This window comes from Molothrus aeneus, chromosome Z (genome assembly GCF_037042795.1).
Source record: "Molothrus aeneus isolate 106 chromosome Z, BPBGC_Maene_1.0, whole genome shotgun sequence".
NCBI lineage: Eukaryota > Metazoa > Chordata > Aves > Passeriformes > Icteridae > Molothrus > Molothrus aeneus.
Genome location: NC_089680.1, coordinates 8,356,090 through 8,377,879, shown reverse-complemented (window position 1 = coordinate 8,377,879; position 21,790 = coordinate 8,356,090). Strand labels below are relative to the sequence as shown.

Here is a 21,790-nt window from a genome sequence, read left to right as displayed (position 1 = left end):
CTTGGCTGGCTTCACCAAAGCTCATCCTTCATTAACATGGCAATCAAAGGAGAGTCGGATTTCTCATCCCCAAATTCAGAGAGGCAAGGTGCCCAGTGATGGTGATGGGCATATTAGTGGCTATGGAAACTATATGCAGTGCTATGTAGCAATTAACATCATCCAGTTTAATTTATTGACTGTTCTCACCCAAAATCAAACCCTCTTGAGCCATATACTGGACTTGAGAAATGGGCACAAGGCACATTGGTCTTGCTGTCACCTCCTGTCCCTGTGCACAACTCCTGATGGGAGCACTGTGCAAACATTCCCTGGCATCAGCAGGACTTTCCATGGGTGCCAGTAACGCCTCTGGCTCTCGCCCTGCCCCAAGGCCCTTCTGAGAAGAGATGGGCACTGCTCTCTCCAGCCCTTCACTGACTATCCCACTGGCCATGTCAGCCACATCCCAGAGCCCTGAGGGGACAGAGCCCCTCACCTGCACTGCTCCCAATCCTTGGCAATGTGGTCAGCACTGCTGAGGCCATGCAGGTGGGGAGCAGCCATTCTGTGACCCAACAAGGCACATATTCATTCCCTTCCCCTCATTATCAGGCCCTGAAGGTCCTGTGCAGCAAGTACCAAAACATTTCTTCTTCCTCTCCCTGCCAGCCTCAAGGGCACCTGGCCAGGGTGGTGGTGGCAATGACCCTGGCACAGAGCCCTCTCCCTGCTGCCTGCTGGAGCCCAGCCTGGCACTTCCCATCACAACACACACTGAGAAAGTGTATTTTTCAAAATACTTCTTTATTTCTCTCAATACTGACATTACAAAAAAAAAAAAAAGAAAAAAGAAAAAAAAAAAAAGAAAAAAAAATTACAAAAAACCCCACTATAAAACATTCAGGTCTCGTTGAAACCGAGAAAAACAAATCAGCTTGCGTCTGCGTGCTGGCCTGTCTTCTCGCTCACCTTGTCCACCACATTTCTCCACATTGAACTCCACAGGGACCAGTGGAGGGAACCAGTGGCCACCCCTGGCTGGCCAAAGCGGGTGATTGATTCAGCAGTGCCTCACAGGTCTCCTTGACCCACAGGTAACACTGTACAGCTGCACCCCCAGCCCCACGGACACCCCACGCACAGCCCTCCCACCCCAAGGGACCTCCTGCTTCAAGTCAGTAAATATTTTTTTTTTTTTAGGAATTAAAAAAAAAAAGATTCCCAGGTTGGAAGGGGGTGGGGGGGGGATATTTGGCAGGGGTTTTCTTGGCAGTGCTGCAGTGAAAGAGGAGCTGTACAAAGCCAGGTCAAATGTGCCTCCAGCTCCACACCAGCCCTTTCCCTTTCCTGGGAAAAAAAATGGCATGAGGCAGAGTGGGCTGAGAAAGGTAAGAAATATAAAAATTCTCCTGATGGAAATCCAAAGGTTTTAAAAAAATACAGTATTTGAAAATGGAGCCACTAAGCAGACTGCCTCATGCACCTCCCAGATCCGCCCTGATGTCCAGAAACACCTCCTGAATGAATTGTCCCTGTAGAAAAATATATACACACGCCTCTCTCTTCTTATTAGAATCCCTAATTTGACCTGAAACACTAGTGAAACCCACAGCTCTGCTCACGCTTGGCTCTGCTTTTGCACCCAGATTAGTGCTACACGCACACACAACCCCACTCCGGGGGTTTGCTGTTCGTGTGGCTGAATCATCCCCCTTTCAAAAAAAGCCTGGGTGCGTCAGGCCAGTATCCCCAATACAGGCAGAGAAAAACCCTTACGAAGTTTATCTAATGAGCTCTATATATATGTATTTAAAAAATAAAAGCAGCAATGCAAACTCAACACATCTGAAAAAAGAAAGCTCCACCCTGGGCTTTCCCCCCTCCTCCTGCTGGCTGGGCCCTGTGGGCAGTAGGTGCAGGCAAGTGCTGCCCACGGGCACTGGGGACATCCCTGGGCAGGGGCAGGAGGCTGGATGGACCATCCCCACGTGCTCCGTTGTTTGGCACAGCCGAGGCTCGGTGTAGGCTTGGCACAGGAGAGCGGACCACGGCTGGACTTGGTACCGTGGCCCCAAGGTGAGAAATTGTCCAGCTACTGGGGGGGCCACCACAGGCAGGAGTGATCGGCACCGCGGTACAGCCGGGACCCCAAACAGCAGCAAGTATCAAAGAGGGGAAGAGAAAAACCAGCAGCGGGGATGCCAGATCCTGCGGAGTCCTATTTACACAGCGCCGGACCCCAGCAAGTCCAGCTTCTTGTGGGAAGAGTGGCCTGAAAAGCAGGTGACATAAAAAACCCACGACACGACGCACCTCCCCGGGCAAAGGGCCCACAGCTCTCGCTCTTGCAAGGCAGAAAAAATGGACCTCTGGGGAGAAAGAAAAGGTTTGGCAGTCAGGGGAGCTGAGGCAGACAGGAGTCTCCCCGTTGTTGGAGTAAAAAACCGGCCAAGAAGGATGTATAGGGGGTGGGTTGGATGGGTTTTTTGGGGGAGAAAAGTAGTGTGAGGGGTTGTTTTTTTCTCTTTTTTTGCATTTAAAAGTGCTGTGACACCTTGGCTCTGTGCAGGCCAGGTGCTGTGGCACACACGTTTGGAGTATTGCTGCTTTGGAGGAGAGTCCCTGGGCTCTAGGAGCATGGGAGGTGCTGCTTGAGGATCTGTCTCGTCTGGGGAGCTATTCTGTCCGGGAAGCGGATTTTGAACTCCACGATCAAGTCTCCTCGCTGGCTGGGGGCCTTGGGGAAGGGCAGCCCCTCCCCACGTAGTCTCTTCACTGTCCCTGGCTTGATGATGTCGTTGCAGGGGAGCGGGATCACCCGTCCATCGATGGTGGGAATGTTCACAGTGCAGCCGCACAAGGCCTGAGGAAGGAAGAGGGAACAGGCCATCAGATGGGGCTGATACCCCAAAGCATCCTGACAGGCAGGCACACCCTGTACCCCCACTGGCTGCTCCCCCGGTTGAACTGCTCTGCTCCGCTGGATGCTGCCCAAGAGCATTGGATGATGCTCACCAGCACAAGCACAGCTCTCTGCTGGCACCAACCTGGTCCAACCACCATGAACTGGGCTGCAGGAGCCATGCAGGAGAGGGGTGCCCCAGCTCTCATGGGGGGAAGGACTCCCCTCCCCACCTGCTGGGCTGCCCAGAAGGCACCACCAGCACCCAGCCACCCACAGCAACAACGCAGGCTAAATTTAGCTCCTTTCCAGCCCTGTCGCCCAGCCTCAGGCAGCCGAAAATCCAGCTGAGATCATGGGATGCTGCCACAGCCCATCAGCTGTCACCCTCCAGAGCACGGCAGCTTTGCCCAGTGCTTGGGGTTATCTATAGCACAGCCCATGTCCCCTGTCCTCTGTCCCATCCCTGCCACTGACAGCCCCCACAAGGCCACGCCAGCATGGCACAATGGTGTGGCTGTGGCACTGAGCTTCCCCGGGAGCTGGTGCTGGAGGGGCTGGTTCCCATCTCCTATCCCCTTGCACGGCCAGGAGCCAGTGTGGGGGTGCCACCCCTCTGCACCCCAGCCCCCAGCAGCAGCCGCACACCGGCCTGCATTGGCAAGCCACGTGATGCAGGAATGCAGCAAGAAAATCCTTGTGTCCTTAAATAACTCAGACAGTTCTGTCGTACATGTGGGCAGGATCGTCTCCAGGCTTTCAGCAAGGGCTGAGCGAGAGGACTGCGGAACGATGCTTCTGGAAGGGGATGGGGGCTGGGGGGGTGCTGAGCTACAGCCTTGAGCTTCCATGTCGGGGCTGGCACAGGTCTGTCCCTCTGAACTGGGTCCTGGGGGTCCCAGCCCTCCCAAAACACCCTGCAAAGGGAGTGGAGAAAGATGCAATTGCTGTTTCTGGGGTAGGTGGGGGAATGTTCTGCATTCCCCCCCTCTACCAGGAAAAGCCTCCAAAGGCAGAGCAGCAACAGGCACCAGGAGAAACACCTCATGCTGGCCACTGGCTCTGAGATGATGGATGGGGCTTCTGCAGCAGAACCAAGGCTTTGAACCAGAGGGTTTGCAGTGGGATCTGTGCCAGAGCTGGTTCAGGGTCTTCGTTGAGTGGAGAACAGGGGAGAAGGTCCTAGCTCCTTTGCATGGGTCATCTGCAGAGGGCTCCTCCTGGAGAGGGTGTCCTCCAGGGATGAAGTCTTCAGCCTGCAGGAGGATGCCATCACCAGCTCTGTGTGAGCAGCAGGTGCTTGGCTGATCTCCAGCAGGTTGAGGGGAAAACAAAGCACAATCTCCCCACATCAAGGAGTTTGTGCATTCAGGCATGGATGCCAAAGCCCTCCTGCTCGCTGGTGCCCAGCGCAGCGTGCCATGGCTGCAAGTGCCCATGTGTGCCAAGAAAGGACACCTCCAGCCACAAAACAGAAAGGAGAACAAGAAGTCCCTGTGGGAACACGTGGATGGGGAAAGCAAGCAGAGATGTGAGCAGAAGCGGGCGGTAACAGCGAAGGCAGACAGGATCTTAATGTTTCCTTCCCAGAGCCAAGACGCAAGAATCCGAGGCAATCGCTCCTCCGCCGTATGTCCCTGTTTTTCATTCTTCTTGCTCAACTTTGCTGGCATTTGGGAAAACAGTTGCTGAAGTAACACCAGTAACCGCGGGAGCTACCCCGCATCCTAGAAAGAGGCTTGGTTTATCCCTGGGGATGAAATCACCCTGGGTTTGAGCACTGTGCTGTGCGAGCAGAGCTTTATCTAGGTCACCACTGGGTCCTCCTCCGCTCGCGGCGAAGCCGCCGGGGCGGGCGTCGCCACCGGCCGCGTCCCAGCCGGGATGAGCTGAGGCGCGGATGCTTCGAGGAGGGTGACGCCAGGTAAAGGATGCAAAGCGGGATGGTGCCGAGGGCAGGCATTAGGCAGCAGCCAGGAGGGCAGGACGCCCTGCCGGCAGCGCTGCCTCCCGGCAGAGGCAGCTGCTGGTGGAGCTGCGCGTCTCTGCCCTCCCACAGCTCCTTGCTGCGGCACACGCCTCTGATTTTAGGAAGGAAGACAACGAGTCCCTGGAAAAGCACTCCTACATCTGTGATTCTGCAGCAGACAGGTGGCAAAACTCCTGCACTGCCCCAGCCAGGCACCTAGCAGGGCCAGGACTCAAGGGCTGGGAAGGCCCTCCAGTACCCATCACCTGCCAGCTTTCTTGATGGCACTATGTTCTCTCATGGCAGTGGCAGAGACTAAAACTCAGGCTAGAAGAGGCAGTCTTGCAAGGCAGAAGGTGCAAGAAGACACCTAAGGCTACAGCCAGAGGCTGAGGAAATGGAGAAGTTGTGCTCTGTCACATACTGAGGTGGTAGCATACAGAATTGGAGGGCTCCCAGCATCTGCTCGTGCTCCAGAGCACTTAAGGAACTTCTTTTCCTGGAAGAGAAACGCAGCAGAGTATCACACTGTCCTGGCAAGCAGCAGGCTGGGGATGACAGTCAGCCAGACCAGCAGCCCCATGAGGATGCCCAGCATGTTGGGTTTGTGCTGGGGGAGGTCAGAGACCATACATTCCAGCTGAAAGAGATAAGGGATTGCCTGGACCATTAATTTTCTGCTTTGTGTCTGCATTTTGCAAATCTGCTGCCAGCATGCAGGCCTTGCTCATGGAGCTCACAGGTGTCCAACACTTCTGGTGCACTTCTCGAGCCTGTTTCTCCAGTTACTGCTCAAAAGTCAACTCCAGGCAGGAGTCCCTCCACGCTGGCCAGTGCACAGACTTGGGCTAACATGGTCTGGAAATCAGCACAGCCAGCTCAGATAAAAGGAATGAACAGCAGGAAATATCTGAGATACGGCATGCACTGCTCCATAAATAAGGCAGTGTCTCCCGAGTATTTCTGGATTGGAGATCCAGGAGAACCAGCTACTGCAGGAATAAACCTCTGTACTTTGCACTGTGAGGGAAACTCCTGAGTCTGCAATATAAGTGGAGCTGAGGTTGCTTCAGGAGTGCCCAGCTCTGCCTGGCCCATGTGCTTTTTGCCCCCAGTACACCCGGTCACAGCCTGAGCTGGGATGCAGAGCCATCATAGACCCCTCCTGACTTCCTGGCACACTTCACAAGATCACGTTTTCCTGCCTCAGGTCTGGCCCATTGAGCTTATTTCTATTCAATGCATTTGAGAACATAAATCTGCCTTCAGGAAGAAAAAAAAAAATCAGCTCATTAAGAAGACAGACAGCGTCTACCGTCTGAAAGGAACAGCAAATGGCAGCTGCCAAAAATGTCAACGTTAACTGCAGCTGCCAGCTGGGATTTATTAAAAGGTAGTTTTACAGCAGCAGTGGCGAACAGCACATCTTGTACTGAGGTAATCTTCCCTTTCTCTCCCACCTTCGTGCAGATTACTGGATGATCTGTTGCATCCATCTAGCCCTGCCGTGACCTCCAGGACTGGCAGCCTGGAAGTGTTGAGTTTTACTCATTGCCTGGGTATTTAATTTGTTTAGTTGCTTATCTAGGAAAGCCAGAATCAAGGAAAACACTGCTCAGGGAGGGCAAGGGATCACTTTCCTCCACGTGATCCTGCTCTCTGCCCATGGGAAGAGGCACCTGGTGCAACCCTAGGCAGTAACTAAGCCACAGCAGGCTCAGCTACAGGAAAAGCAGGAATCAGACTGATGCCACCCAACCTGGGTTTTCCCTTGCTCCTACAGCAGATATGCCCTTCATTCCACATGTGAAAACCGTATGCTAAAATAGAAGAACATGACATACGGAGAAGGGAGAAAATGGATAAAATGAGCCACCTGAATTGGCTCAAGAAGTGAGGTATGTTCAGCAGGGACAGCAGCATCAGTGTCCCACACCTAGCATGGAAGTCAAGCACCTCCAAAGCCACGACCAAGTTGGCCTCTGCAGTTCCTGTCTTGCAACCTACCTGGTCTTTCCTATCCAGAGCAGGAGAAAGACTGCCTCCCATCTTGGCCCCAAAGGCCATGAACCAGTGCCACCCCACATACCATGGGATTTACCACCCGTACCCACCTCTTTAAGACTGATGTTTGCCGTGTAGATCACGTTTGTCCCGTCCCTCTTGAAGTGCGAGTGAGGCTTGTCCTTGAGGATGAAGACGATGTCTGCAGGGATGTTGTCTGGAGTGGCATCCCCTTCTTTGGGGAATGTGATTTTGGTTCCCTCCTTCCAACCCCGTTTGATGACAATGTTTAGGATCTTGTCCTCAGTCCGCATGGTCCGGCCATCAGCGTTGAGCCTTCTGCGAGTGATCTTCATCCTCTTGGTGGATCCGTGGTAGATCTCTTCCAGGGACACCTTGAGCTCGTGGATGACAGGTGGGTCCTGGACCTTCCTCCGCGTGTGCAGGGACTCCTGGTGCCGCCGGTGAACCCCATTAATGCCGTTGAAGCCGAACCGGCCAAAGGCACTGAAAGGGTCGTCATCATCATCCATATCCATGTCTTCCTGGTCAAAGCCATTGAACATCCGGGAGCGGCTGCTGGCGAAGAAGATGTCGAAAGGGTTGGAGCCTCCAAAGAAGGATGCGAAGGTGGCATGGGGGTCTCCATGGAAGGTGTAGTGGAAGGTGTTCCCTGAGCCACCTGAAGAGCCACCTCCAGTTTTGAGACCTGGAAGACAAGGGGGAAGAGGAGACATGAATGCTCCCTGTGGGGGAATGCTCTGCAGGGACTGCACTGCCCAGGTGGGAGAATGGCCTCTGCCACCTCCTTCCACCCTCTCCTGAGTGTGCATACCACCTCCAGCCCAACCACTGTGAAGGCACCATCTCCACCCATGACACACAGTTGCACTCCTACACGCTGCAAGCTCAGAATCCATTCAGGTTTTGTTTCCTCTATCCCTACTGAAGGACCTCTTTGATTCTCTCCACCCTGTTCACCTAATTTTAATTTAAAACATACCCTGATCAGTCCATCTCCATTTTTCCCCATGAGCAGGCTCTTTCCTGCCCCAATAGCCTTGTCTCTGAGACTGGATATTAGGAAAAATTTCTTCACAGAAAAGTTGGTCAGGAACAGGCTGCCTAGGGAAGTGATAGAGTCACCATTCTTGGAAGTGTTCAAAAGGTGTGTGGATGTGGCACTTAGGGACGTGGCTTAGTGATGAACATGGCAGTGCTTCATTAAATGATCTTAAGAGATCTTCTCCACCCTCAATGATTCTACAGGCAGGTGGAGGTGAGCAGACCTCCAGGTTGGCATGCAGCTCCCTCACACTGGCTGTATAAAATGCCAGGTAAACTCCAGGTTTGAATCATTTAGCAACCTTTCCCATGGGAAACTCCCCTGCCAGGTCCCAGGCTGAGCCTGACGTCACTGCAACTCATCCCAAGTCCCAAAGAGTCAAGGCACATGACAAATGCCCCCCAAAGAGGTCACACATGCTCTGCAAGGCTATTTTTGATCAGCAGGGTTGGGAAGGGTTAAGCCAAGCCTAGCTCAGGGACTATTTTCAGGGCACACCAGTGACAGTGAAGGACTATTTCTGACAGGCTGTCCTTTGTCCCAACCCCCCAAGCCCTTTCCAAAGCAGGACAAGTTTGGGGGTCTCTTCTGAGTGCTGAAGTCAGTATTCTGGGTGGGCTGAAGGGGCTTTTCCACTTCATCTTGCCTACATAGCATGTGTGACCCTGAAGTTCCTCAAAATGCTGATCTTCATTGCCCAAAAAAAATGGGAAACAAAACATGTGGGGAAGGTCATGGAACATGAGAGGTTCAGCAATGATGGGACATGGTGGAAGATGGTCTTTGACTTGATGGGGCAGCGAGGGAGCTCTTACCCTCTTCCTTAATTCACTCTTATTTTAGATGCCTGCAGGCGACAGGGATTTTGTCAAATCCCCAGTGAGCCCCACTCCTAATAGACTGTACAGCCAGGAGGTTTCACCTTTAATCCCATGACGCCAGCCTGAGCGGGGTCCGATTTCACTGAGGCCTCCCGGGAAAAGCTGGTTTCCCACTTGAGAGAGTCTCTTCTCATTTTACAGGGCAGCAAATCACTGTGCCCTGTGCATCCATCACAGCCCTGACATAACTAACGGGTCAACAATTAACCCACTGCTGCTTAATCCTGCCGGTGGCTTGTGAGGGGATGCACCTGCCCGAGAGAGGAGCTGCCTCTTCCACACAGCAGCCTGCTCCTGCCAGACCTCCTGCTCTTTTAAGCACCCAGGCCCTGGGCTGATTAATGCAGATGCTATTCGGCACTCTCCTCGAATGGGGCTGCACTCTTCCATCATCGACTAATAAGGCCGCCTGCCTTGGAGTGGCTCTCCTCCTCCTCCTCCTCCTCCATGCCAACCACCAGACAACAGCAGCCGCTTGGTTTCAAAACAAGGGCCTATTACTTAAATTGGGAAAAGCTTTGAATCCTGTAGGTCAGCTTGTACCAGGGAGGACAATGGGATCAGTGCCCAAGTGCAGGGGGAATGTGGGCAGAAGCAGTACGTCTCTGCTGTGTTATTTAGGTCATTTAAAGAGCTGCTAACAAATTACCTTAGGTACAACCCAGGAGGTGAGCTCCTTCAATTTCTCAGCTGGCACCCAAAGTTCTGGGGCAGAGGGCAGGAGGAGCCCAGCCATCCCAGGAAGCAAGCTGACAAATGGCTGGAAAAGTGAAGCAGCCTGGGGAGGAGTGGGATGAGAGGTGATTTCTGCCACCTGTGGAGCCTTCACTCTCTCTGATTCTTTGGCAACCAGTCCCATTTCAGAAGTAGGCATGAAATACCGAAACATCTCTCTGTGAAAACCCTCCCTCACCTCTAAAACAGATTTGGACCCCACATCCCTGCCTCCCAGTGGGCAGTATCTATCCCCTTACCTTCCTCCCCATACTGGTCGTACACAGCTCGTTTCTTGGGGTCACTCAGGACGTCATAAGCCTCTGCAATCTCCTTGAACTTCTCCTCAGCGTTGGGGTCTTTATTCTTATCGGGGTGATATTTCAGGGCCATTTTCCGATAGGCCTTCTTGATTTCATCTTCATTAGCACCGCTCTGGATGCCCAAAATCTTGTAATAGTCCTTCCCCATGATGGCGACACTGCTGGGAGCCGAGTACTTATTCCTGAAAGGAGAAAGACAGCTCTTCGTGAGGTGAAAATCACACAGGGGCAGCTGGGGATGGGACTGGCACACACTTGTCGCGGAGACGATGCTCCCTGTGTCCCACAGGCCAGCAGCACCAGAGTCGGCTCAAGTCCACGCTTCCCAACAGAGGTCAGAGCCCTGGTGCCAGAATGTATCCCAGCTCTGGTTTTATCCCGCTGAGCCCCTCGGCTGGGATGGGCAGACTCATCTCTGAGGCTAACAGGGAGAGAGAGCTCAAGTCGGGGCACGGTGCTATTATAGGGGCCACACCACTGCTAACGTCAGGCCAGGACCACGTCCCTGTCCGTCCCCCCCTGGCTGAGTCAGGAGGGCTGAGCTATGTCCAAATGTAGCTGCCGGCCTGTGTCCACCCCCTTGCCTGGTTCTCTCCCAGCTGGGGACCTGAGACCCAAGTCAGGGTGATGACAGCGGGTTTTGGAGGCTGAAAGCAGTGGCAGGGACCACGTTGTGCCTTCACCTTAAAGGAACTTCAAACATTTTGTTCCTGAAAGCAATTGGCATTCAGCTGGAGATAAGCGCCTCCGGCTGTCAGAGCCATAATTTGTATTTAGCGGAGAGAAACGGAGCCGTTAGACAGAAACATCTTGTGATGGTGGGAGGGCTTTTTTCTTTTTCTGTTTTAAAAAAAGACCCAACACTTTCTAGCCTGACTTGCACTCCCCAACTGGATCTTGCAGTAAGGCAGGAGCTCAGGGCTCACTCGCTGCATCGCGCGGGGGCTGAGGCCGTGCCCATGCCTATACTAAGGCATGGAAAACCCGGTGGCCGTAATTCATCCCCCAGTCACTGCTGGAGTCACAGCCATCCAGGGAGCAGCCAGGGGGATGGCAGGGCTGCTCCTCCAGGCAAAACCTAACAGGTACCATGCCTCTCCATGGATGTTTCCCACTGCTCCTTGACTTTTGGTTATCTGACAGCAAACATTTGACACCAGGAACCGCAGGGTCTGGCCTGGCACCTCTCACACTCAGTGCTGCCCCTGCAGACCTGCATTCCCACTGCTCACATCCTGCTCCCTGCTACAGTCAAAGTTTCACCCTATACTTGCTCCAAAGACACCTGAGCCACCCCAACCTGCTGTGCCCCTCCAGCAGAGGGATTATGGAACGGGGTGTGAGTTTTGGCCCTTTCCTTCACCATCATACAAACTACCAGATGTTCTCCCCACCCTTACTCTCTATCCATGAGCTCCCATTGGAGGTCACAGAGGGACCTCCCAACCACCACAGCTCAATCAAGGGTGGCTATGCTCCCCAAGGATCCATGCTTGGGTGCTGCTCTAAGCATCTGGCAGCCACACCAAGCATCCAACACTTGCCTTGGACCATGCCCTGGGCAATGACCCCCTACAAGAGCTTGGAAATTGGTCCCACATTTGGCCACCTCCATCCAAACCACCGACTTCTGCTCTTTTTTGCTCCAGCTGTGGAGGATAAGCTTTGCTGTACATGGGGAGGGGGGCTAAGGCACCCCTGAAGGACACAGTGAAGGGAGATGGGGGCATCTGCAAACACTGTACAACAGCTCAGGCGGCACAGAAGAGGTGGGAGGAGGTCCCTGGGGGCATAAAGAGCATCTGACAGCGTCTCCTGTGGCAGCTCCCGGATGCCAGCACATCTCTATACCAGCTCCTGCATGCAGAGATGCCAGCAGCATGCAGCCCACGCAGGTGTTCGGGGATGCTCTGCCCCCAGCCCACATCCACCTCCCCATTTACCCTCCTTAAGTGATGGGGAAGCTGCAGGAGACCCTGGGGTGAGCAATCAGCAAGAGAACCAAGAGCTATCCTGTCCATTCTCCCCACCAAGGGTCACTCCAACACCCCACATCCCCATAGCAACCTCCAGTGGAGGGCAGGGGCTCCCTGAGGCTAGTACTGGCATGACGATTTGGCCCTGTCTGGCCCTGTTGCTGACCCTCCCACAGCGAGAGCAAACCAAGCAGTGCTAAAGAAAACTCCATCACACCCTAGCTCCAGCAACACAGAGCTGACAAACCTTCAACTGTCACTGCCCAGGGACCACAGTGTCTGGCTCTGACCCCAGGCAGCCCAACCTGACAGCACCACTGGGGCACCCTCATCTGGCCAAAACCCCGCAGCGTTTCCCATGAAAAGACATCCCAAAAACGCAAAATTCTGTCACCACCCACAAGATCTCTGGTCTTGCCCACCGAGAGATCTTTGGCCAGGGTGGGGATGCCTGATGAGAATCTCTGACCTGACCAAGGACCCCTTCGTCTGGCTGGGTGTGGGGAAGGGAATTTCTGTACCGAAATGCATCCCGGTGCCGCGTTTACCGTGCCAGAGAGAACCAGGTGCCGGAGGGTGACCCAGTGGATTAAGGCACGCTCCCGAGGCTCAGCTCACATGCACAATGGTGGTAAAACACGACTCTGTCCCTGCAGAGCCTCCCTCCTTCCCTCCCACTTCTCTGGGATCAGCTGCGCCTTGCCACCGATCCTCTCCCCCTTCTGCTCAGTCATCCTCTCCTGCCTTCCCATTTAACCCCCTCGGGAGCGGTGGGGGGGGGGGGGGGTTCAGGCTGGCAAAGGCATTCCTGTATCACCCTTGCAAATCAGATGCCCCCAGATAATTCACGGCCACCCTGCCTTGGTGAAAACCACAGGCAGTTCCCTGCCCTGCCGAGCCAGCCCCACCTCCATCCTCCTCTTGCAACCACACCAAAAGAAAAAAAAATTAAATAAAGAATAAATCTTTGTTCCGGCCCCGCACATGACATCAGCCCGAGCAACCACTGGGCTAGCGCGCCAGCTGAATAGCGATCGTTTGACATAATCCCTCTGCTCGGCAGTCATCTAAGGGAACAAACCCACCCTGGCAACGGCACAAGATTTTTTTTTGTTCCATCTCGGGGTCCAAGGTCACCGCGGGATGCCAGGGACAGGCACTGATGGTTTAACGAGGACACAAGGTCGAGAGGCGGAAACCCACTTACCGAAACTTTACGAACACATTCATAGTCCAAGCTGTCATTTTTAAAGGCTCTAGCTTTATTTTAAACATCGCGGCTGTCCGCAGGCGGCGGCAGGTGCTGTGTGCCCGGCCGGGAGGCACTGGAGGGCGGGAGGAGGGCGGCGGGGCAAAAGGTGCTGGCTCGTGCCGGGGATGCCGCCGCCGCCAAGGGATGCTCTGCTGGCGAGTCCCCCCCTCCACCTCCTCCGGCACACCCAAAGGGCAGCTCTTCGCCAGCCCGGCAGCCGTGGTTGGCTCTGACCTCGCTCCCAGGATGGCTCCGAAAGGGCTCCTCCGGTCGACGCGGTGCCGCCGGGGAGCTGCCGTCCTTTGTGTGCTTCCCAGCCGCGCACGGAGAGACCCCTTCAATGGAGTCACTCGCCGCGCCGTAATTTTCCTTTTAATTGGTTTCTTGACGCTTTCTCGTTAAACAGACAGATTAAGACACTTCTGCTTAATCCGTCAGTTCCAGCATTCCTCTTCTCCGCTGCCACAAGGCACCCAGCCGCCTGGTACCGTCACGTCCCCCACGCAGCCCTCTCCAAGGAGCGCAGGGAGCGCAGCCAGGAGCCCCCCGGTGTCCCCAGAAACGACTCTGCTGACGCCCAGGGCTGAGCACCCGCCAGGCGAATCGGGTAGGGAGAAAAGTAGGGCGGCGTTGATATGGAAAAAAGTCACGTTAACCAATGTGCACCTCCCCAGCTTTTCCCGTTCGGATGCATGGGGGTCCCTGTGTCCCCCTCACCGGCCGCCGGCACCGGTCCCCCGGCAGAAAGGGATCTGAGTGCCGCATTCCCGCCCGGCGTCCCGGACTCCCCGTGGCGGCAGGGCAGCGGGACGGGGACGGTGCGTCCCCCGAGCCCACGGCGCAAAACCTACTTCTGAGAAGTCACCTTCAGGCACGCCAAAGAAAGCTAATGCCACCGCGTCCCCTCGTCTGTCACCGTCACTCGCAGGCCACGGAGAGCATCCTCTCCAGAAGCGCTACACCGAAACTAGGCAGCCGTACTGGGGGTATCACCAGGGTAGCTCCTGCATCCCACCCGCGGCAAGCGAAACAGCCGGGCGGGCGACAGCCCCCGTCCCGCCGTGTCCCCAGGGGCTGGAGTCCCGCCGGGCTCCGAGCCGCCCGGGTCCGGCCAGGCGCGGGTGCCGAGGCAGCGCATACCTCTCGGCGCGGCTCCAGAAGAGCAGGATTGCCGGCATGGTAGCGTATCCCGGGCTCAGTCAGGGAGCTGGTGGGGATCTTGTCGCGCCGGGGCAGGCAGAGCCACCCGTGCCCGTGCTGGATGGCAGTCTCAGGCAACCAGGCAGCAATGTCATGACTACCCGCAATGAATCATCCCCTCCCCGAGCCCCCACACGCACCGCCCGCCTCCCCCTCCCCACCGACAGCCCCACTGGGGTGCCGGCACCTGCGTGGGGACGGGGTTAACCCTCCCCTCGCTGCCTCTGCCAGCACAGCCCCCGCTGCCAGCCCCGCCGGCGGCCGCCTCCTGCGTGGGCACGGCGCAGGACCCCCGCTCAGAATGTCCCCAGAGAGGGTCCCAGATCCCCACAGCCACAAAGTGCTGTCTCCTGCATGCGGATGGTGTCAAGTACCACTTGAGATCACCCCCGACAGGGTCCCCCATTTTCCAGACCTATCTAGTGCTGGCTCTTGGGTGGACATGGGGTCAAGCCCCTCACAGTGTCTCCCCAAGTAGGTTCCCCTCTTTCCAGCCACGCTCGGCTGCTCACAGTTGTGTGGAGATAGGGTCAAGCCCCCCCCCATGCTGCCTCCCCATATAGAGTACCCCAATTCCAGAGTCACCAGGATGCTCACAATGGCATGGGAATGGGGTTGCACCCCCCCACTGCACAGATCGCCACCCCATGCCCCCCACCCAGCCCCACTGTGGGGCTAAGAACTTCATGGGGATGGGGTTTGTCCCCCTCCCAAGCCCAGAGGCGCTGTCCTTTTTAGGGGCTGTCACACACGCAGGGGTTCACTCATGCTTTGTGCCCCAGTGCACAGACCCGCAGGGTCCAGGGGTGACCCCCTGCCATGATCAAGCCCCACCGGGACCCACTGCCCGCCTCAAGAGGAAAGCAGGTTAACCCTATCCTCCTGGTCAGCCCTCCCAGGAGACACTGTCACCTCGACTGAGGACAGGGGTTAACCCCTTCCATGCTGGTCCCTCTAACCGTGTTACTGTCACCTGGGTGGGAGGTTACCAACTCTCTCACCAGCCAGTTCAGCCCCACTGGGATACACAGGTACCCTCAGGGTGGTGGTGGAGGGGTGCTGACCCCTTCCAGGCCACTCCACATAGCTCCAACAGGGCGTATTATTCCCTCCAAAGTGAAACAGGAGAGAAGGATTTACCCTAACCTCACCACCCTCTCCAGCTCCACAGGGCTGTACTGCAGCCCCATGGCAGGGGGTGTCACCCTCTCTCTCCCTGCCCCACATGGATGCACTATCTCTGTTATGGGGCACGGGGATTAACCCCTTCCTGACACACTCTTCAGAGCCACAGGGACACATGGTCACCAGGGTAGGGCAGCCCAGTTAGCCCTGAGCCACAGCCCCACCAAGAAACCCTGACAGCCCACAGGAGCCAGAGATGCCAACTCCTTCCTCCCCCACCTTCAGCCCCATAGAGACTCCGTGTCACCCCATGGTGACAGAACAGGCTGGCTACCCTCTGCTCCCCACCCACGAAGGGGCAAAGGAGCTAAGCTCCCAGACCCACTGCCAAACCTGTCACCCCTTGGGGCAGAGAGGCCGATCCTGCCAGCCCCTAGGGACACCCTGCCACTTCACAAAGCAGAGGTTTAGTCCCCAGATCAGGACAGACTGTCACCCCATGGGTGGAGTGGGGCAAGCACCCCTTCCCAGCCATATAGGGACATGCTTTCACCCTATGGGCAGAGGGGCAAATGAGCCCTGCAGTGACACCCTGTCACTCCTCGGGGCAGAGGGACTGACCCTCCCCAGCCCCACAGTGACATTCTACCATCCACAGTGCAGGGGGACTGACGACCCCCCAATTTCATGGCAACAACTTGTCACGCACGGCGCAGGGAACTGACGGCTGAGCCCCACAGCAACCCCTGTCACCCCCTGGGCAGGGGGACTGACCCCACAGCGACACGCTGCTAGCCCCAGACAGGGGCATTGCCCCCCACCCCAGGGTGACCCTTTGTCACCCCCCGCCGGTCCCACAGGGGCACCCTGTCACCCCGGGCTAGGGGGGACTGACCCCCGCCCAGCCCCACGGCAACACCCTGTCACCCCACGGCGCGGAGTGACGCCCCACCCCACAGTGACACCGGGGTGACACGATCCCCCCCACCCACAGCGAGCCGCTTCGCTCTGTGGGGCACGGGGGCTGACTCCTCCCGGCCCCTCGCCACCAACTTGTCACCCCACGGCAGTCCCGCAGTGACGCCCTGGCACCCCGCAGGGCAGGCGGGCTGGCCCCCCGGGCCGGGCCGGGCTGCGGTGGTCGGTGTGGGGGTGCGGGGGCGGTCGGGGGGGCCCCCCCGGCACTCACCGCTCCCGCTGTCCCGGGGCGCCGCGCGCTCGCTGGGCCGCCCCCGCCCCCGCCCCCCGGCCGCCACGTCAGGGGAGACCCGCCCGCGCGCGCCACGCCCCCGTTGGCCCGGGGGGCTGTCCATCGCCCTGCTGCGCCACGCTGATTGGTCTTCCCTGAAAGGGAGGCGGGGCGAAGGCGGGCCCCCGCCGTTCACCTGCCCACCTCTCCCCCACTCGCCTCGCAGTCCCCGCCTTCCATTGGTCAGTTCAAGCCAGCACCGCCCTTTCGGCGCTCTCTGATTGGCCGGGCGCTCGCTCGCAGCGGCGGGATCCCCGGGGGGAATCTTCTGGAAAGGCGTTACGTCACCGAGGAGCCGCACCTCAGGCCGTCCGTGGGCGCGCCCCCTCCCCCGCCGCCCGCGGCTCCGGGGGCTCGGGGAGCGGGGGCTGTGACCCGGCCGGGGCGGTGCGGCGGCCGTGGGTGGTTCTGAGGGCACCGGGGCAGCCAGCACGCTGTCGGGGGCTGGAGCTGCGCAGGGCCCGTGCCCCATCCCCCAGGCCTGGCAGCCCCCAGGACCCCGGCGCAGGGAGGGCTGTGGTGGTGCAGCATCCCTGAGGGAATAAGGTTGGAAAAGACCCCTGAGCTCAAGTCCAACCTGTGAGTGGACACATCGCCATCAACCAGACCATGGCACTTAGTGCCAGGTCCTGTCTTTTCAGGGATGGTCACTCCACACCTCCCTGGGCAGCCAGTCCAAAGCCCAGTCACTCTTTCTGTGACAAAAATCTTCCTAATGTTCAACGAAAACCTCTCCTGGCACAGGTTGAGGCTTTGTCCTCTTGTCCTGTCACTTGTTCGCAGGGAGGAGAGACTGACCCAGACCTGGCTACACCCTTCTGTCCCAGAGAGTGATAAGGCTCCCTTTGAGCCTCCTCCAGGCTGAACACCCTGAGCTCCCTCAGCTGCTCCTCATCCCCAGCTCCATCGCCCTTCTCTGCTGAAGGAGGTTCAAGGTCCTGGAAGCACTTGGCAAGGCCAGGAGGGCTGGATCCAGGGTGGGAATTGTGAGGAGAAGGTGTCAGGAAGGTACTGGAGCATCGGGGCCATGCCATGGGAATGCAGGGCAGTGCAGGCATCTTAAGAGCCCTGCCTGCATGAGGTGTGCCCTGCTCCATGTGGGACTGGTGGGGGCAGGAGGGACAGCAAGTCCTTGAGGAACTTAAAAAAGACATAACGGTGGTGGAGTGAGTCCAGAGAAGGGAAGTGGAGCAGGAGAAGGGTCTGGAGCACAAGTCCTGTGTGGAAGAAGAATTGGCTGAGGGACCCAGGAGTGTTTGGAGAAAAGTAGGCTCAGGGGGCACCTTATCACTCTCTGCAGCTCCCAGGAGGTATAGCCAGATGGGGGTTGGTCTCTTCTCCCAGACAGCCAGGGACTGGAGAGGAGGACAAAGCCTCAAGCTGTGCCAGAGGAGGTTTAGGTTGGACATTAGGAATCATTTCTTCATAGAAGAGGTAATTAGACATTGGATTGGGCTCTCCATTCGTGGACTCCAGGTGGTGGAGTCAGCTGCCCTGGATGTGTTCAAGGGGAGATTGGACGTGGCAGTTTGTCCATTATTTGCTTTACAGGGTAGTGTTTGGTCATAGGCTGGACTCGATGAGCTCAAAAGTCTTCCCCTAATTGGTTCTGTGATTCTGTGGGGCTCTCTGAGGTGTCTGACAGGATGATGGGTGAGCATCCCCTCCCCAGGAACAATGCCATAGCCACATCAAACACCCAATGCGATGGGGACAGGGTCCTTATGAAACAGAGGGTGGCTGAGACTCTGTATAGACTGTGAGGGCTGACATTGTGCTATGCCTTTTCATCATGGAAAAGCCACTGGGCTCCAAAGCCCTGGTCCACTGGGAGGCTCAGTGTCTGTGTTTAAAACAGCTTCTGCTCTGACATTGGTGCATCGCAGCTCCACAGCATCTGTGGCCAGCTAGCCAGGAAACTGGGTAGCTGAGCCACACATGCTGCCAGCACTGTCCCTCTGCAAACCCTGTCACATTTTTCCTTCTAAACTGGGGTAGAAATGTGTGTTTGGGCCTTTGCCATGTGAGTCTCCCCCTTGATCTTTCCAGCATCCCTGCGTGAGTTAGACCGATAACAAAGTGGCTCCTGGTTGGAGGAGCTGTCTGGACCCAGTGACCTGGATTTTGTCCTGGGAAATCTGCCTGTCTTGAGAAGAAAACCCACGTCTTGATGCTGTTGATTTAGTGCATAACATGGGGACAGCATCCTGCCTGCACACCTGTCCGCAGACTGAGGGGGGAAGCATCTGGTCGTGCAGGTGCTGCAGCTCGTGGGTGGAGCTGAGCGCTGCTGTGAAAGGCTGAGGCTGTTGTTTGTCCTTTTGTAACCTCTGTGTGCTTCCTTACTGATGGAGCGTTTGGAAAGGGCGCTTTCAGTTTGCATCTTGTCTGACCCTTGTGGTTTGATCACAGCATTGGCCTCTCTGTCCTGCCTGGGCTCCTTGGCTCTCCAGAGTCCCTTGGCAGGGTGTGCGCAGCCACCAGGGCTCCTGTTTCCCACCATGGCCTGTCCGTGGAGCCCCTCTGAGCTGGGAGAGACGGAGTTCTCTCTGCTCTGCCCATGGAGCGGCTGAGTCATCGCGGTACTGACCCAGCACTTACTGCGGCCCGTCTGTTTTGCTCTGTGCTGTTCGGCGGCCCCGTCCCCGTGTCGGGGGGGCTGCGTGTCCCGCGCCGTGCCCATGCCCTGGCCTTGCAAATGCTTTTTGTTCTGGCTTTTCATCGCCGGGAGCGCTGGAGGCCCCGGGCTGGGGGAGCTGGTGCTGGCCGTCCCCGTGCTCACAAATGATCTGCTTGGTGTGCAGCCTGCCCCGGGACAAACAAGGGCTCTGGGCCAGGGGCTGGCTGCGGCCCCGCTGGGCAGGAGCAGGGTCAGGGCAGAGCACAGCCTCCCCTCCTGGGGGCAGAGGGTGTTTTAACCAAAACCGCGCCTCCTTCGCAGCCCGTCTCCCTTGCTGGCACATCCGCACCCTTTTAAAGACACGCCGGGAAAGTGCAGGGAGGGGTGGCAGGAATAATTAAAGGTACGAAGCCGTTTCCATAGATGGAACAATTACATAAACTGGCTCTCTTCCGTCTGGGGGAAGAGATGACTGAGGGAGGCATGATGGGGAATAATAAAATCCTGTGTGGTGGGGGGAAGGAAGGTGAGCAGGGAAGGGTTGCTTGAGTTCCTGTAATTGGGCATCTTGTGTCAGAATATGCAGTGACATTTCAGGACATGAAGACATTTCCTGAAGCAGTTTGGGATTAACCTGTGGAAATGGTGGCCTTAGGTGAAGTGGTGGAGGGAAGACGTAGGAAAATTGTTTGGGATGAAAAGGCTATTGAGCAAATTCCTGGAAAGAGAAATCCACGAGGGCTGATGAGCCCACTGATGTTGGTTCTGGTGCAGGAAATCCCCAGACTACAGGCGTGAGCAGCATGCTGTGTTCACCTGGAGCTTCAGCTGTTCCTGGTACTTTGTGCCTCACCTCCAGAGGTGATGGGGAGGTGGGAAACCACACTCTGGGCTGTTTACCTGTTAAAACATCATTAGCTGGTGTCTGAAGGTTGGAGCAGAGGAGAAGGCCACTCACCTCTGCAACCACCTGCCTGAGTGCCATGCCGCTGCAAGAAAGACTTTTCCTGGGTTGCTTCCGCCTCCTTCTGGATCTGGATCTCCCCATGGCTGAGCAGATGGGGCAGGAGCAAGGCACTGGCTCCTTGCTGCACTGCTCCCTTATCCTGCTCAGAATCCCCTGCTCAGCGCAGCGCAGGGAAGTCTCCAGTGTCTGTGGCTGGGTGAGCTGGGGAGATGCATCTGAGGACACTGGGCTTGGCAGCAGCAGGGTTTGCGCTCTGTTCTCCTCGGCAAGAGCAGCACCCACGCATTTGGTGCTGTCTCTCCTTCTTGCCTGTTCCCATCCTCAGAGGTGTCGCCCGCCTTTTCCAGCACCCTGAGCTGCAGCAGGAGGAAAAGGCTGCAAGGAAAAAAATCCATGCTCAGTTTTTTGGGTTTTTTTAATGGTGGGATTAATGCTCCATTCCCTGCCTGCTGCTGTCCTGGCTGTGGTCTGAGCTTGATGCATCTCTTAGGAGATGATGGTGGGTCACCTTCTAAGACAGGCTGGGCTCTTATGTCCTACAGAAGCTGCTGTCCATACAGGGGAACCCTGTCCAGGAGACCTGGTAACTAGCATCCTTGGGATTCATCCAACCTCTGGCTTGTCCTCTGAGGAAACCACCAGTTCTCACCACCTCCCAGTCACTCTGGTTGTGTTGGTAGCCTCAGCATGTGGTGGGCTTGTGTCTGTCCAGCTCTGAGCATGGGGTCAAACAGATGGGAATTGTCCCCAACAGTCTCGTGCTGCAAGCAGGATCAGCCACAAGGTCAGTGTGTGCTGCGTGGGGCTCTATCCAGGCTGACCACCATTGCAAACCACCAAGGACAGTCATTGCAGCACTAGAAGAGCTTGTTCCAGCAGCACCTTCCGTGTCCCTGTGCTGCTGTGTGTCAGAGCCTGACTGGCCTCCCAGAGCGTGCAGAGGAAGGGGGTGGAAGCTAATCTCAGCCATAATGATGGTGTTTGGTTTGTCCTCCCCGGCTGGGGCTGAGGATGGGGATGGTGGCCGCTGTCTCTCCCCTGCCAGCGCCGCCGGCGGCAGCCGAGCCGGCCGCTCCGCTCGGCACTCCGCACCTGCGGGGGCGGCATAATGAGCCATGTCCTTGTCTCAACCTGCCGCTTCCTCTCCCGGCAGCGTCTGTGCTGCCAGCTGGGTTATTTTTTCTTTTTCATATTTTTTTTTTCTTCTTCTTTTTTTCTCCTTTCTTTTTTGCCTTCCTGCCGCTATTCTTGAGTGGTTCCCAGCCGGTGGTTGGCAGGCAGCCCTTGCTGGAGACCATCTCCCGGGCTGACCTTTGCCAGCCCCCTCGGATGAGCACAGCGGGGCTCTCCTGCCACCCCCGTCAGGTGCGCGGGTGAGATGCGAGCGGCTCTGAGTGGCAGTGTGTGGGAGGACTGGGTCTTCTCCAGTCGCTTGCTGTCCCCACCTGTGCTCATGCTCTGCTGGAGGGGACAGATCCTGAAGGCAGGAGTGAGTGGGAGGAAAGGGCAGCATGGGGGATGCTGCAGTGCTTTTTCTGTGGTAGAGCCCGGGGAAAAGGA

The 21,790-nt window shown here is 56.8% G+C and overlaps 1 protein-coding gene across 5 annotated transcripts; it reads right to left on the bottom strand.

Moving 5' to 3' along the window:
* Positions 1-855: 855 nt before the first annotated feature.
* Positions 856-16,641, bottom strand: DNAJB5 (DnaJ heat shock protein family (Hsp40) member B5). Of its 5 annotated transcripts, XM_066569410.1 has the most exons (5): positions 14,210-14,311; positions 13,025-13,652; positions 9,779-10,023; positions 6,968-7,566; positions 856-2,845 (listed from the first exon to the last, which is right to left on the bottom strand). In XM_066569410.1, exons 2-5 carry the CDS (start codon positions 13,090-13,092, stop codon positions 2,612-2,614), a joined length of 1,146 nt encoding a protein of 381 aa, XP_066425507.1. In that variant the 5' UTR covers positions 13,093-13,652; positions 14,210-14,311; the 3' UTR covers positions 856-2,611. The 5 variants fall into 5 exon arrangements, with proteins under 5 accessions (XP_066425507.1, XP_066425509.1, XP_066425508.1 ...); XM_066569412.1 differs by lacking the exons at positions 13,025-13,652; positions 14,210-14,311 and adding an exon at positions 16,584-16,641; XM_066569411.1 differs by lacking the exon at positions 13,025-13,652 and having other exon boundaries at positions 14,210-14,353.
* Positions 16,642-21,790: the final 5,149 nt, after the last annotated feature.

What these genes read in the sequence shown, in the direction of transcription:
- DNAJB5 (XM_066569410.1), bottom strand. Translation starts at nt 13,092, where the DNA reads ATGTTTAAAATAAAGCTAGAGCCTTTAAAAATGACAGCTTGGACTATG. An exon ending in AATGTGTTCGTAAAGTTTCG is followed by an intron (nt 10,024 to 13,024) that starts GTAAGTGGGTTT and finishes TTCTCCTTTCAG; the next exon opens with GAATAAGTACTCGGCTCCCA. An exon ending in CGACCAGTATGGGGAGGAAG is followed by an intron (nt 7,567 to 9,778) that starts GTAAGGGGATAG and finishes CTTGTCTTCCAG; the next exon opens with GTCTCAAAACTGGAGGTGGC.